At 44.3% G+C, this 15,447-nt stretch overlaps 2 protein-coding genes across 2 annotated transcripts; both read left to right on the top strand.

Annotated features, from left to right (window-relative positions):
* The first annotated feature begins 1,988 nt into the window (after nucleotides 1-1,988).
* Nucleotides 1,989-7,555, top strand: znf831 (zinc finger protein 831). The gene is made up of 3 exons (XM_071906543.2): nucleotides 1,989-2,096; nucleotides 3,879-7,448; nucleotides 7,505-7,555. The coding sequence occupies exons 1-3, from the start codon at nucleotides 2,013-2,015 to the stop codon at nucleotides 7,553-7,555; spliced, it is 3,705 nt and encodes a 1,234-aa protein (XP_071762644.2). The 5' UTR covers nucleotides 1,989-2,012.
* On the top strand, nucleotides 7,436-13,615 carry LOC139917426 (uncharacterized). The gene is made up of 3 exons (XM_071906554.2): nucleotides 7,436-8,331; nucleotides 9,988-10,280; nucleotides 11,043-13,615. The coding sequence occupies exons 1-3, from the start codon at nucleotides 7,572-7,574 to the stop codon at nucleotides 11,871-11,873; spliced, it is 1,884 nt and encodes a 627-aa protein (XP_071762655.2). The 5' UTR covers nucleotides 7,436-7,571; the 3' UTR covers nucleotides 11,874-13,615.
* The last annotated feature ends 1,832 nt before the right edge of the window (nucleotides 13,616-15,447 follow it).

The following is a 15,447-nucleotide window of genomic DNA, read 5'->3' as shown; positions in this document are numbered from 1 at the left end:
TCCACTGAATTTCATCAGGAATTAGATCATTTTAAACGATTCCATCTCCATCCTGACAATATGCAGTGGAAAAACACGCGAACATGCCGATGAACTATCCTTCCACCCTTCATGACTCTTCTGTGTGAGCTGTGTAAAAGGAGCTAGAAAACATGCATGGTAGGAGGTGTCTTGTTACCATGTCAACACAAAGCATGCTCTCAGTGGACCAGCCGGCAGTTGCCTAGGCGACCAGCGAGAGTCTATCTGTACCAGTGAAACGATATAAAAATTATTTGTTTTCTGTCAGCAAATGTCATCGGTTAATTGCGCAGTGGATTCCACGCGATCTCATGCAGTTAAGGAAATATGAGCTTTTGAAGACGCCGCTCGCATCAGAGGTTTTCAAAGTGGAAAATAAAAAAAACCAAAACATTTTTCCTCATATATCCATTCTCTAAAAGGAAAATAAATCTGATCAAATGCAATCCAGTGCAGTCGTGATATGGGCATTCCCTGCAACATAAATTTACCTACAAACACATTATATTGAAAAGACTTATTGAGGCAGCAAGTGTAGAGAATTATCTTTTGACAGGCCATACACAGCAGCACTTTGAATATCTCTGGACTTTAAAGCCTGCAGAGGTGTATACTGATATCCACATCATCGAACGTTCTCACTGATGAGACCACATGGGGCAAAGAGGCAGCAAAACACACTCTGCACCGTTACACATCGCACCACTCAGTCATTTGGTGGCACGGCCTTGTGTACCAACCTGGCTGAGTCGACAGAAAGTGTGTGTGTGCATGTGTGGGAGAGTGCTACATTTGCCTTTTTATGCGTATTATGTCACCGACAATAGGGCCAAAGACACAAGCTGCTTCTCTACGACCGTGATGCCAAATATCACCTTTAAACGTTAGTAATCTCTTTAAGGGCACCGCACAATGGAAGGAAATTTGGCTTTTTTTGTCTGAGACCAACTGTGCAGGATAAACTGAAGGAAACTGATCAATACACATTTTTTTTTTTTTTTACACTTGGACAAGCTGGGGGAAACTGCTGCCAAAAATAACATAAGAAAGGAGGCAATGGTTAGGAATTGCAGTATTTTCAGACTCCTGTGTCTGAAAAATACAGAAAATCACATCAATACAGAATATATTCTTCGATTCTGAATGCATCATCTTAAATCCTTTCATTTACACTAAATGCACTGAAAATCTGGAGTTTATGATTTCAAAGAGGCATCAAACAGTGTGCTGCCTGCTCCATCGCATGTTCGGTCTGGACTGGTTCACCATTGCAAAACTGGTTTAACACTGTAATGGTGGCAGTGGCTGTAGGTGGGAAATTCAGTCCAATCACTCGCAAATCATCCATGTGTTCCCTGCCTAAAAGAGTCAGTGCAGAACACGCGCAGCCAAACGGCCACATCAACATTAGCCTTGCTGCACCCTTGTGTGAGTGGGTGTATGAAATACAATGGGTGGGAGGAAGCAGGTGGGTGGGGGAGAGAGTATATATCTGAGGCAGAAGTCAGGTACCGACTCAAACTGTTGATGGTGAAGTCAGTCAACCAGCGATTTGCCGTTGAAGGTAAGCTCGCTTTTGTCACTGCACTTCCTCTATCAAGGATGTTGTTTGCACTTTCACTTCTGCACTTCACGCATGTGCCTTCGCAGATCATATCTCTCCGGTGTTTAATGCTCCTCTTCTGTTTCACTTGTGTTGATCACCCCTCTCTAATCTGCGTTTTTCAACTTGTCTTCCGGAAGTCTTTGTTTGACAACTCCCCCACCCGCCCCCACCCAGCCACCCACCCAGCCCTTCTCCTTGCCTCACTCTCCTCCTCTCTGTCTCACCACTCTCATAGTGCATCTTCTCTCTCATTTGCATTTGTTCCGCTTCCTCGTGACAAGAAACAGTTCTTGTCAAAGACCTGTGAGAGAAAATCAGATAGGAGAAGAACAAAGGGCCTGGATGAGAGAGCAGACTGAAATGTGCTGGTACACTGTGGACTCACATGGGGCTGTCCAGCTTAGAAGATTTTCTAGGCTGGCAAATTGTTACTGAATGCACCGTAAACCAAGGACAACTTGGTAGAGAGGTAAGTGACTCCTCCTTGATTGATTTCACCTACATGTCATGGGGGTTAGTTTCTGATTTTCTCGATGATTAACTGGTACGCAAGAGTTCAGGCCTAGTTATCTTCTACTTCTCTTCTAGCATTATCGCTTACATTGTGTGATGGCAGCACTGGCAGTGAATTTTGCTTTATATATATACAGGTTGAAAATGAGATGAGAAATTTAGATAAAATGAGAAATCCTGATTTCTGAACAGGAAACAGGAAATTATAGATTGAGCATCTTGTTTCTAAAAAGTCTTCCCTTTTGTTTACATTTTGATGGTACGTACTTTTCCTGATGTTTGCCATTACTTACAACTAGCAGTAGTTTATTTTTCAGTACAGTTTCACCTCTTTTTGAAACTTGGCACTTACTTGTAACTATTACACTGATTTTACACGGTAGCCATACTTGTAAGTGGTCATTTGATAAAACAATTGTAAATAATTCAAAGGTCCACCAAGAGAGCAGCGATATTTTTGTATCGAGTTGTACACCATGTATAAAAATGCCACATATTTACATTGCTGAAAGGAAATGAGAGCAGGTTAGAGTGAGAGGGAAGCTCTAACACAGCCCAGGGCTGTTCTGAATGCAAATGAGAGCTCAGCGGGTACAACTTTATTATTCCAAGTTAATCATTTTGAAAATTAAAATTCAAAGTCACACAATGTTTCTCATTTTCACGGAGGGCTCGCTTCAAAGAGCCCACAGTCTGTTGAATATGAGCAGAAAGCAACTTTCCTCAGTCAACAGCGCCGCAAAAAGTATCATGCGTAGGTGTGCTCATGCTGTACAACTATCAAACAGCAAGACCCGTGCCAACAGCAACTCTGTGGGTGAAATGACCATTATGCAAAATCATTATACACACAGAGCAACATCATACAGTCACAGCAACAGGAATTTAAATTTGCATGCCCTAAAATAAAGAGCTACTTGTCTTTTCATTAGATTACTGCACAGATATCACGGTCTGAGGAGAAACAAACCCACCACATGCTAATGTTAACATCAGGGACACGTCATTTAATTGGTGCTGACTGGTAACAGGGGCGGCCGCTGATGTCTGCAGACACATTTCATTGGAAGAGATAAAAGCCTCTGATCTAGGAGCATCTGATATCTTCCTCCCTCTTCCCTCTTCCAATGTCTCTCTCTCTTCAGAGTGAGTCACTCTCCTACATCATTCCCTGCTTCTCTCTCTCTCTCTCCCTCCCCCTCTCTCCCTCTCTCTCCCTCTCTATCTCCATTGTCTGCATACAAATGTTCAGAAGTTAAGCATTGTTCTCTCGCACCACCTGCAACCTGTGGTGAAATAAAACAAGAGAAATTCATACATCTCTTCTTCTTGGTCTCCTCTGTGCAACCACTGGCATTATTTCTCAGCACAACAATGACATCATTCAGATAGAGATATGTCTTTGTTTTATCGCTACAGTATTGTTGACATCTTTGCTGAACATAACTCCCTGGATTTCATCAACATGTAAAATCCATATTGGATTAAGTGCTTTATTAACCCTTTATCTTATACGCTACTGTATGCTTATCATCATTGATTGCTACAGTAGGCTACATTGCTTCATTCCTATACTCCTCTTCTCCAGTCCAGACATATGTAATAACAGTCTCAGCCACTGAAGTCTCATTTTCTCTTTGATAAGAGCCAGACCTAGACTACAGAAACATTCTTGGCAGATTTGCCCCTTTGATCCAGGCAAAGCAGAGGTCTAATGTAAACTGTGCTTATCTTACAGGTAATTAGAGACTTGGCACTGGTACATCACGACAGCAGCAGTGTTACCATGGAGACTGGCAAGCCAGGATTGGTGAGTGCTCCAGCGCAAAGCAGCTCCGTCGCAGCGCCGACAGAGAAAAAGATGGACATCCAGGCCCCACTGACGGCTGTTTACATCCAGACAGTGCCTGCTCTGCAGCCACAGCCTTACCCGCAGGCTCAGCCTCTAGCAGCCCACCAGGAACCAGCCACACTCCATCTGGCCATGCCTCCACTCTACTCCAAAGAGACGCTTCCCTTTCTGACATTCCACATTGCTGGTGGGCTGCAGTCCCAGCAGCAGGGATTGAGTCTGGCAGCTGCTGCTGCTCCTGTAGTCAGACCCAAGTCGGCGGGGAAGCATGTGTGTCCTCACTGCGGACGGGACTGCATGAAGCCCAGCGTCCTGGAGAAGCACCTCCGCTGCCACACCGGGGAGCGGCCCTACCCCTGTACCACCTGTGGAGTCTCTTTCAAGACTCAGAGCAACCTCTACAAGCATAAGCGCACCCAGGCCCATGCCCGTCTCTCGTCCGAGTCAGAGCAGAGCAGCCTGGGCAGCCAAGACAGCCTGTACAGCTCCAGGGAGACTTGTACCTCCAGTTCGTCTCTAGATGGCCGCAGTGAGGAGTCGGGCAGCCTGGAGAAGGATGTCACAGTACCCTCCGCTGAGATCACCTGCCCAGCAAGCACTGCAAAGGTCCACTCTGTAAAGAAGCAGGGTCCAGACACAGGCTGGACCGCCATAAGAGACCCAGTCAATGAGCCGAATGAGGTGACCTCTGTAGCTCATAAGACAAAGCCAAATGAAAGTCTGGAGAAAACGGGAGAGGAGGAAAAGCAGAAGAGTATGGAAAACGAAAAGCCTCCTCTGACTGCAAATCGACATCTTCCCCTACAGAGACAAGAGGCCACTCTGTTCTCCAAGCAGTGGGAGAGCTCCGTGTCAAGAGGGAAATCACAGAGCCACGAGAGCACCGACTCAGGCTTCAGTGAGAGCAGTGAGCAGTACCCGAGCCCCGGCAGCGTTTTACCCGACCACAGCATGGATTCCCTCACGGAGTCCACCGTGGAGCATCTCGAACAGCCCGGCAGCTCACACACACCTTCGGAGCCAGGCCAAAGCGGGCAGGAGCCTAAAGACGGTGTATCCAAGCAGGAGCAGAAGACACTGGAGGAGCGCATATCCAAACTTATTTCGGAGAACTCCGCTGTTGTGGAGGACAAACACCTCGAGAATGTGAGGCCGCGGAAGACAGTGCTGTCAAAGCAGGGCAGCATTGACCTCCCCATGCCATACACTTACAAAGACTCCTTTCACTTTGACATGAGGCTCAGCAAAGCTCCTAACGTTGGGTTACACAGGAACATGAAGCCCAGTTTGTACAGTTCTGTGCCCACCCAGCGCTCCACCACCATGGAACACGCCCCCTTAACCCGGAGCAGCTCCCTGCCCTTCAGCGTTACCCTCCTGCAACCTGAGAGGAGCAACCCAACCTCCTCCTATCAGAGAGATTATGTAACAGTAGTCCGGAGGGGAAGCTCTGGCCAGATCCACCCAACAGGTTTAGCCATCAAGTCTGTGGACCAGCAGGCGTCCACCCACCGCCCACTGGTCCGCCAGACAGCCGTAGACTGTAACCATGCAACAGACGGCCTCTTCATGAATTCATCTGTGGAGGAGGCCTGCACCAGCAGTCTTAGCTGTGATGGGGATGGCAGTGACATTTGTGGAGAGCCAAGCAACAGAAAGTTTCGCAGGAAGAAAGCACAGAAGTTTGCCTACAACAAGTGGTACATGTATGGGGGTGGGACATTTAAGAAGCTCTACAATGCAGAAAAGGGTTGTGATAATAGTAATTTCAAAGCCAGAAAATCTTTGACTAACCCAGAGCATGAAGTTGTTCAGGGTATGCAGAAAACTTCAGCAGTTCATAAAGATATAGCAACAACAACAGGCTCAACAACCAACTCCACAAGCAGCAGTGCAACTGTGTGCCATCCATGTTGCCTTCCTGCCAACCTACCCCCTGTCTCTGGTGTGGATTTTAATCAAAAAGCCAGCCAGCTTCATTCATCATGTGCGCCTCTCAAGACTCCACTCCTGAGAAATCTATCTTTGTCAACACTGCAATTATCCTCTACTGGATCATCGATTACCCACAACACAGACAGCATCAGCAGAGCAGAGGCAGAGAGATTGATTAACAAGGAAAAACAAACTGACTCCATCTCACACCTCTGTGGAGCCCATATTCCCTCAGACAGAAAGAAACAGAGAACTGATGACAAAATAATATGTCCTGTGGGGATGGAGACTGACCCAAACCCATTGACTCAGCTGTCTACCTCGGTCACGTGCAGTGTGTCCAAACAGGATACAAATCTTGGTTATATCAACCTTCAAACAAATCAGAAACGTATTCAGCTCAAGGGAACTCTCTTTCCTCCATGCATAATCAATGCAAATGAAACGTCTGTTAGCACCTCACCAACCATTTCTATCCTCTCCACTGCTAAGACCAGCTTCCTGCCGAAGTACCAGCTCAAGTTACCTAATGCTGCTGAACCAGACTCAAATCCTTCACCACACACTCTGAATCAACCGACAGGAACTGATGACCCCAACTTCACCTCCGATCTGCCATCCCTTCACACTGATCAAACCGCATCCTCCATAACAACTTCAGCAGCATCTGGAAAGAAATGTACGGATCCCTCCGTCCCACGTTTTGTGCACACTCACAACATTAGAAAGGCAAACAGTTTCAGCTCTGGACAGGGTCAGCTTGTCTTCCCTCTTACGGCTACAACCCTTTGTCAGTCTGAAACATCTGTGGCAAGACTCAATCAAAATGTGACGCCTAATGTAGTGCACAGACAATTTACAACAATCACCACAGCCACAACCTCCGTGCATGATCATCATACACGATTATGCACCACTTTAATGCAAAGCTCACCTTCGAAACCTGTTGTGGGCTCAGCACCTACGCAACTACCCAGAGCTATCGCGCCTGTGATGCAGAACATACCTGCTACACCTATCATAACCACAGAAAAGAATCAGCCGCCTGCTGTTGGCTTCACAGCTTTCTCACAAAGTCAACATCCTCCTCTGTCACACAGCCATCCCTCACCAACACGAGACCAGTTAAAGCCTGCAAACAGAGTGACTGCTGGCCTGAACGCCCCTGCCGTGCCATGTCACATTGTACCGTTTGACTCAGTGCAACCGGCTGCTCAGAATGTGTTTCATGTGCAAACAGCAGACCTGCAGATCTGCCTGCAGATCATATCTGATGAGCAGCTGGCTCTCATCGAACCCCAGATTGAGAGGCAAGTTAACACAGTAGGGACCGGCATCTCACAGAGAAATGACCTGGCAGCAATGGACCCAGAAGTCACTCAAAATAAAGTACAAAGCTCTGTCATGATGGAAAATACTAATGAGGGCAGGGACCATGAAAAGCCTGGACATCAAAAGGAGATGGACCAAAGGGAGCCCTCACCCTCACTTAACACGGAAAGCATAAAACCCTCATTGTCGGTGCGTGCTCAGAAGACACAACCAAACACACTCGTTACTGAACATGGTGATGTCAGTCAGGCTACAATATCAGTGGAATCTTCAAGCTTGCCATTACACCCACATAAATATGGTCATGTAAACATGGTCACAGAGAGTATGAGGACAACAAGCCATGCTACATCAGCTGTTGCTTTGCTGAAAGGTGTGAAGTCAGGAAGGAGCCAAACATCAGAGGAGGAGGAACATGTCCTCTCTCTAAGCCCCTCTGCTGAAGAGCACCTTTTGCCAGATAGGAGTGTCAGCCAAGGAGGGCCGGTCTCTGAAACTCTATCTGGCCAACACAAGGTCTGCCTGGCAGGCATGACCTCCCTGTCTCCCAGCACAGCAGCACAGAGTAGCACGGGAAGTGGATTACTGTGCAAAGGAAGCCAACACAAACTTATTAATCAAAGGGCCACTTGTAATGCAGGTGCAATGAAAACCAAGTGTAAAGCCTCGGAGACCCGTCCGTCTCTGCAGGCTGCGCTTGCGCAGGCCTCCAGTGCTGAGTGTGTTGACGCCCTCCCCAGGACGGTTTCTTCATTTCCCATCAATAACTGCAAAGCTCCAAGAGAAGTGATTCCACAGGCCATTTACAGTAGTGATCTTGTGGATTCTAGATTAGTGAACGCAGAGATCCTGCAGTCATCAAAGCATGCTAACATGGGGTGGGACAGGGTTGGACCTCTGGATCATTCTGCTCCGTCACAGGACATGACTCTCAGTGAATCACAGGACATAATCAGCTCAGCCCGCTCAGAAACACTTCTGGGTCAGTTTACTTCAGTGTCTTGTAGTATCCAGGTGGAAAGACCCAAAGATGTCATGGCTGTCCTTACAACCAATCAAAGCCCTGTTGCAGGTATATGTGACTATTAATCATATTAATTATTCATATTGTATAGAATCTCAACACAGCATATACTTGCTTTTATAGACAATCAAGTCGACTGAGTGGAATTTAAAAAATCTGAGCTATTTCCAAGATTGAAACCCTTGTTTTCCACAAGGTGGCACTATATGATCACAGGTTTTCAGAATGGAGGCCTCCTCTAAACACTATTGCCATTGAGTACTGCAGAACAACCAAAACCCACAAGTCTTGTGTATAGAAATCAGACACACTATCAAGAAATTTTCTGTATAGGCAAACATCAATGGTAGTAAAAATCTTTACACGGTGAAATAACTGAGTATATATCTAGGGGTCCACAGTGGCAGTAACCTTTGCCATTTTCCCCCACATCACCTTGATATGTGAGTTGCCCCTTGGCCTTCACAGGAACAGAGAACTGTGGAGCATTAGAGTGAGGGCTTAGTGGTATCAGAAAGCATTGTGAAGTGTGCCATTTGATCCCCCTCATAGCATTAGACACCTTCAGAGAAACTCCTTTTGAGGAGTTAAAGGTCCCAAGGATTAGAGACAATAATAAACAGAGAGTTAAAAAGGCTGTGCTGGGGAGCAAAGGATAAACAAAGAGCTGCCACTCACTGGCTTCCAACAACTGCCTCCTGGCCAAATTGAAATAACAAAGTAAGTTTCTAATTGTCTTGGAAAGACATGTCACTGACACTTTAGTTTAGGAGTTTAGGGACCTGGCTGTCTAGTAAATCTGCTATGCATAAATTGTCCTACGGATTATTGTCCATAGTAGGCAAAGGATTAGATTAACATCTGTAATTCTCTTGCCATTGGCTACACTCCACTAGTCTCTTTGAGGTGCTGTGAGTGATGAAAAACTTTCAGGGGAGTGAAGAGAGGACAGGGAGGCTAGTCTGGAGGCTAGAGGAAGTCAGGCAACAGAGTCCAGGTGAGGTGGGGGTGGAGGGGTCGAGGCTTGGATCCACATGATTTGAGGCACACTCATCTTAAAGCAACTCTGCACAGCGGTACGTGCAAGAGTTCAGCCAAACCACAGAAATTGAGTCTATCCGCCCATTTGTTTTTCATCAAGACAATTGCTGTTAGATCCTCCACTGCATACTATAGGGACCATATGTATATCATAGGAATATGTATTCCTACCATATGAATATGGTAGGAAACAGTCACAGTATTTCTTTTCATTTGGTTGATGAGCAGTGAGCCATGCATTTGAGGACTCTACTGTGCAGTCAGTGTTTTGTGTAAAATTCAAAATGTTCATACCTTTAATTAGCGCTCATACCAGAAGATGCTAAACAAGCATTGCATGTGTGCTTCCTACTTACATTACCACATTTCAGTGCATCTGGCTAGCTTGAATATATCAAAGGGCTCAACCTTGTATGGTTTCATCATACAGTCAATGGAATTACCCTGACATGCCTTTATCATACATTACCAGTCATGCTTATCCAGCATTAAAGCCATGCTTTCTTAACTTAGGGCTTTGCAGTACAGAGCTCTACGCAAGTAGAATAATCTCCCCATCACCTCACTTCTCAGACAAGTGAAAACAGACTGATAAGCATTAAGATTGTGGACTCAACCAACCTACAGAAAACAACTGCTTTTCATTTGTTTTTCTGCCCCAAGGGCTTATAGAGGGAGGCTCCCTGGCAGAATGTGCAGCCCAGAAGGAGCCAGAGACACGGGGCCATGGAGGGACCCCTGGGCAGCCAGACAGCACAGACTGGGAGCCGAAGCAGAGCCAAGAGGCTGGGGAGACAGACCACCAATGCATGGAGGGGCAGGAGAGCGGGGGAGTGGCAGGAGAGAATGAGACTGGAGGAATGAGAAGTATCAAGACAGAGGAGGTGCTAGGACAGTGGGGGAAGTCGGAGTCTAATTGCAGATACATCCATTTACCAGATATGATAAAGCCAGAGGTGAGTTAACGAAATGCATCCATTGGCTAAATGTGGAAGCATGTTTCTGGCATCATAAAATACCACTAGTTATATTATAGTACTGTTTTTCATTTTAGAACTATCTATCAAGAAAACAGACATGCAAGCCACAGACTCTGCAGCTTTTCTTCAATATGAAGCAATATTTGCATGCAATGAAATAAATCCCCTAGATACATGAATACAATACAATACAACACAAGAAAAAAAATATTTACAGAATATGACAAATACACTCAAAAACTACGTATTTATACATAGTTACAATGCATTACAATACTGTATGTAATACTGTATGTGTTGTAATGCATCAGGAAGTCAAATATCAAGTATGAGGCTCTAGGGGCCGTTTGGCAAAGTTGAAAAACATCAGCAGTCTATTATAAGTCAATCTCTATCCGGAACTATGCAGCTGACAGTACTGAAGAATATTTAAATTGGCAGAAGTCTTTTTTCATGTTAGAATTTCTTCCATATGATTCAAAACTCAATGAACAGCTAAACACCGGTAGTGGTCATGATATGGCAGATTTCCCTTCCAATAACATCTGAATGCAGCATCAATTTGACATGCTCCCCTTTGATGCTTTTATCATCATTTAAACTCACCGGACAAGTAAGCTTTGTGGTATTTGAACTTTGCAGGGAGCTAATGAGAGGGCTCAGTGGAGGGAATAAAATGACTATTGTTATGGTGGTATGATGGCAATATTCTTCCTCATATTCTTCTTTTAATAACAGGAAGAAGAAAGAACGCTCAAGACGGATTCATATAAAAACTGTCGGCTATCTGAGCAGCACCATCAGCATCTTTCCCAGACACAGACTGGAATGTCTGAGTACCCTCCACAGCCCCCTCAGCAAGGGCCATGCACTTCAAATGACCTTAATTCACCTGCCAGCAGCCATACCAGTCTTTTCCCTTCTCCACAGCCCGAGCTGGACATGAACAACTTTTATTTCTCACAACAGTGGGAGATGAGCATCACCCATAACCCACAAACACAGATCCTAAGTGAAACCGGTTCGACATTTTCACACCGGGACCACCAAACACAAGACCAAGAGCACACCAGAGTTGCTTTTCCTGTTGAGGCCTTCCCTCCGCGAGAAACTATTACTGCAGTTAACAACAGCACTCTTGCAAGCTGTTCCAGTAAGCCAATATTTGAAAGTCATGCAGCCCCAAGCCTCTCGTCTGCAGCCAAAACTTCATCCTCCACACACCCCGGCCAGGTTTCCCATTCTGTTCACGTCAGTAGAATGACAGGGGACACCCAAGCAACCAACAACAGGGTGCTGGATGATACTATGCGGCCATCAAAGCCTTGGACCTTCATATATTCAGAGCCTGATTATATGCAAGAGAGCGAGGATCGGGCAGCAGATGACCACAGGACACAGAGCAGTAATGCCAGCAAATACCAGTCTTTTTTTTCCGCTGGCCAGCTTCACGGCTACCAGCCGCCCGAGTGTCTGACCGGTGCAGTGAGACCTGTGCAAAGCTGCCAAGATTACCCAGACGACACCAGCAGCAGTGACGATGAGGGGAAGCTGATCATCGAGCTTTAGGGGAATGGGTACCGTGTGTGTTGATTGGAGTTTTAGTTCTACAACCATTTTTCGTAGGCAGAGCTGGTCAGGAGGCAGAAATAACCTCATTGGTTGAGTTAAACCTTAGAGGGCGAAGTCAAAGAACCACAGTTTTTTCAGAGCACAAGTTAGCTACTTGAATGGCAAAGAAAGAACTCTGGTCAAAATATAAATAAGAAATAAATGGCAATTACTTTTTTATTCATTCCTGACTGTGGCATTCATGATGTTGGAAGGTCAGCAGGCTAGCTAACTAGCTTACTTACATAGCTATATGCTAGTATGGCTAGTTGGAACTTAGCTAGGCTAACTAGCTAACCTAGATACTTAGCACAGGGGTTTCCATACTTTTTCATGCCAGAGACCCCCATATATGTATGCTGCAAACCACGATATCATATCCTATCTGAGGAGTTTTTTTGTCTGTCTATTCAAAGGTGGGAAGACAAGAGTGAGGAGTGAAACCTCTGATCACTATAGACATTATTATACATTCTCTCAGTGATAACTAGTGAATGAAATAACAGTGAAATTTAACAAATCCTCATTTGGTTGCAGACCCCCCTGTGACACCCTCAAGGACCCCGGTTGACTTAGTATGGCTAGATTGCATTTTTTTCAGTTAGTAGCAAGAGTGCTAGGATTCATAATAATATTAGCTTCCTCCTCTCTTACCTCTTGCCTTTTTCACTGAGCTTCAGTCGAATGTTACTTATCCAGAAAAACTGGCTCCCATTGAGGTTTATCTCAACCAATTAAATTACTTCTGCCTGTGGGAAATGTTTGTATAACTAAAACTCCAATCTGCTGTCACCCGGATACACACACACACACACACACACACACACACACACACACACACACACATAATTTGTCTCCTACTCACATGCAACTAAACCACTAAAATTAGTCTACCGTCCCACGCTCACTCTCTCTCATAAGTAACACTCTCACACTACCTTTCCAGACAACACCTGTGTGTATGAATCATGCGCCCATTATGCACCTCCGAGGCAATCATTGCTGCCAATCAGGTCACCTGGGTGAAGCAGGGATTAGCCGGAGGAGCGTAACCCTTTTCCCAGTCTGTGTTTTACAATGAGTCAGTGTGACTGGGCACTGGAGCTCACAGCACAGGAAATGGGTTGGATTTGAACATACCTGTACATAAACCCAGAGCCATAACTCAGGCTGACTTGGCTATCATTCATCAGCCCATTAGTGTTAGGAGGACTCATAAAACCTTTTGGACTTTACAGGTGTATTAATGTGAAACTGAATGCGGTTTCTCTCTGATGCATCTGTTGGACCTCGGGCCTGTTTGGTTTGACACTGACACGACATATAAGATTATGGTACTGTTTGACAGTGAGAGGAGAGGAGGAGATAGCTTAGAAATGTGCAACAGTTCACTTCCATGGTTACAGATTTGTAATTGCATTACATATTTTGATCCTTTCACTTTATTTTGGTTTGTTTTCATCTTGTTATTTTATGTTCTTGAAACAGTTCCATGTTGCATAAGCTGGCATAACTGAGAAATAGTGTCTGTCTTGAATTTATTGCACTTCGTTTCATGTTTGTTATTCAGACATTTCAACAAAGGAAAAGCTCAATTAAACTGCATTCAAAAGCAGGCTCAAATAATGTTCTTTGGTGTATTCTGTTCTTAACAAACTGTCTCATATTAAAGATTGATTGACATAGAACAATACTAGAGAAAGCCACAGCCTTTCCACTCAATGATCTCTGTCCATCAACTGAAATACTGTAAGAATGAATTACAGATGGCAAAATCAATTTCTGATCCTGGAGCTTTCATAAAATACTGCATCTCTTCTAAACCATTTCTAACTTTATAGGTCAGTTCCTCAACTATGATTGAACCCTAGATCTAATACAAAACAACCTTGTGAGCTGGGCTAACTGCAATGGCATGTAGTGGTCTTAGATGTAGCCCAGTCTTTGAAGTTTCATACAGAAAAATGAAAACTACTTCAGGACTAAATGAAGGGCTTAAATTCAACCTCCAGAGAGGCTAATGCTGTTGGTTGCTGGTAGTGAAGGAGAATGGTCTGTGTCAGTAATAACCAATAGAGACTTAAGATAAGATAAGATAAGATTACACTTTATTGCCCATTACACTTTATTGCCCATTTTCATGGAAATGTGTTTTGCGACCAGCGCCAGAACAACATACATCACACATCACACAAAACAAATAAGATCACAAGACTAAAAACAACATTCAAAAACAATATACTGAATAGACTTAAGAGTGTATGCAGCTTATCTGATGAAAGAATAAAGAACGTTTTGGTCAAGGACCTTCATTACGCATCAAGGAGTGAATGGGAGGAACCATCTATATATCCATAGGCACACAGTTAACCAATCACAGTAGCTGCTCAGGTGAAATGGGAAATACAGCTGGCCAGAGGAAGTTCTACAGCTTTAACCTTTGTTGAAGGATATCAATACATCTTCTACATTAATGTCAACATTTCGTCATCCAAACTTCAGAAAGGATACAAATAACACAAAAAAGTTAATAAAAAATGTTATAGAATCATGATTTGTTTACATGTTATGACTTTTCATTCATATTTTTGTTACGTATTGTTTCTGATTGATTAGCTTTGATATTTCACTACAATTTAACTAATTTTCATAGTTTAAAAGTTTCATATTAAAGCCTGTCTTAATGAAACCTGTCTGTGAAACCAGATTCATATGCTGCATGTATGCCAACGTGCACAGCATTGCAATATCCAGTGCAGTTCTGCAGCGATCGCAATATAATGACACATTCTGTGACTTTGACTATTCTACTAGACGCCTGTTCGTGTAAACCAAACATTTTTTTCATGCATCCTGAGGGAAATCCAACCTAGTTAGGTGAGGGAAGGCAGAGATTAAGTTGAGGTCAAAGCGATTCATCTTGTCCCATCCTTAGAGCGTGCTTTAAATATTTTCCCTCAAACAAAGTCATAACGATAGCTCGAGTAAGAAAATGTCTGTGTGTGTGTGTGCTTCTGCGTATAGGTGAGTGTGCATGTGTGTGTGGGGACATAGCAAACTTGCTGCGCCTCAGAAAAACATGCACTTTAGTGACCTCTTGGGAATATTTTTATGGAACCCAGCTGCATACAGGCGTCTGAAACTACATGTGTAGGGCAAACAATATATAAATGATTTATTATTATTTACTCATGTATCTGGCTGAAACTTGTGTGATGGGATAAAAAAAGAGACATAAAACACACTGAAATGCAAGCTACATGCATGAATCACTTTTCTTTGAATCCCTATATACTCCCTCTAGATGTGCCAGCAGGCGGTTCAACATTTTCAGACAGGAGTGAAATATATGAACTCTGTTGTCAAGAGGTCTGTTCATGGTTATTGTGTTTTATAACCCCACTGGCTTTAAATTGAGCTGGTTGCACCAACATGTGAGACACAGTGAGAGACAATCCATAGTACTTTGGCCTGCAGAGCTTCATTAGACAGTTCTCAAGTGCTTTAAGATTCGTACTTGAGACAGGCAATT

This window comes from Centroberyx gerrardi, chromosome 5 (assembly GCF_048128805.1).
Source record: "Centroberyx gerrardi isolate f3 chromosome 5, fCenGer3.hap1.cur.20231027, whole genome shotgun sequence".
In the NCBI taxonomy this organism is placed as follows: domain Eukaryota; kingdom Metazoa; phylum Chordata; class Actinopteri; order Beryciformes; family Berycidae; genus Centroberyx; species Centroberyx gerrardi.
The sequence above is the reverse complement of the archived record's forward strand: the minus strand, read 5'-3'. Positions and strand labels throughout refer to the sequence as shown.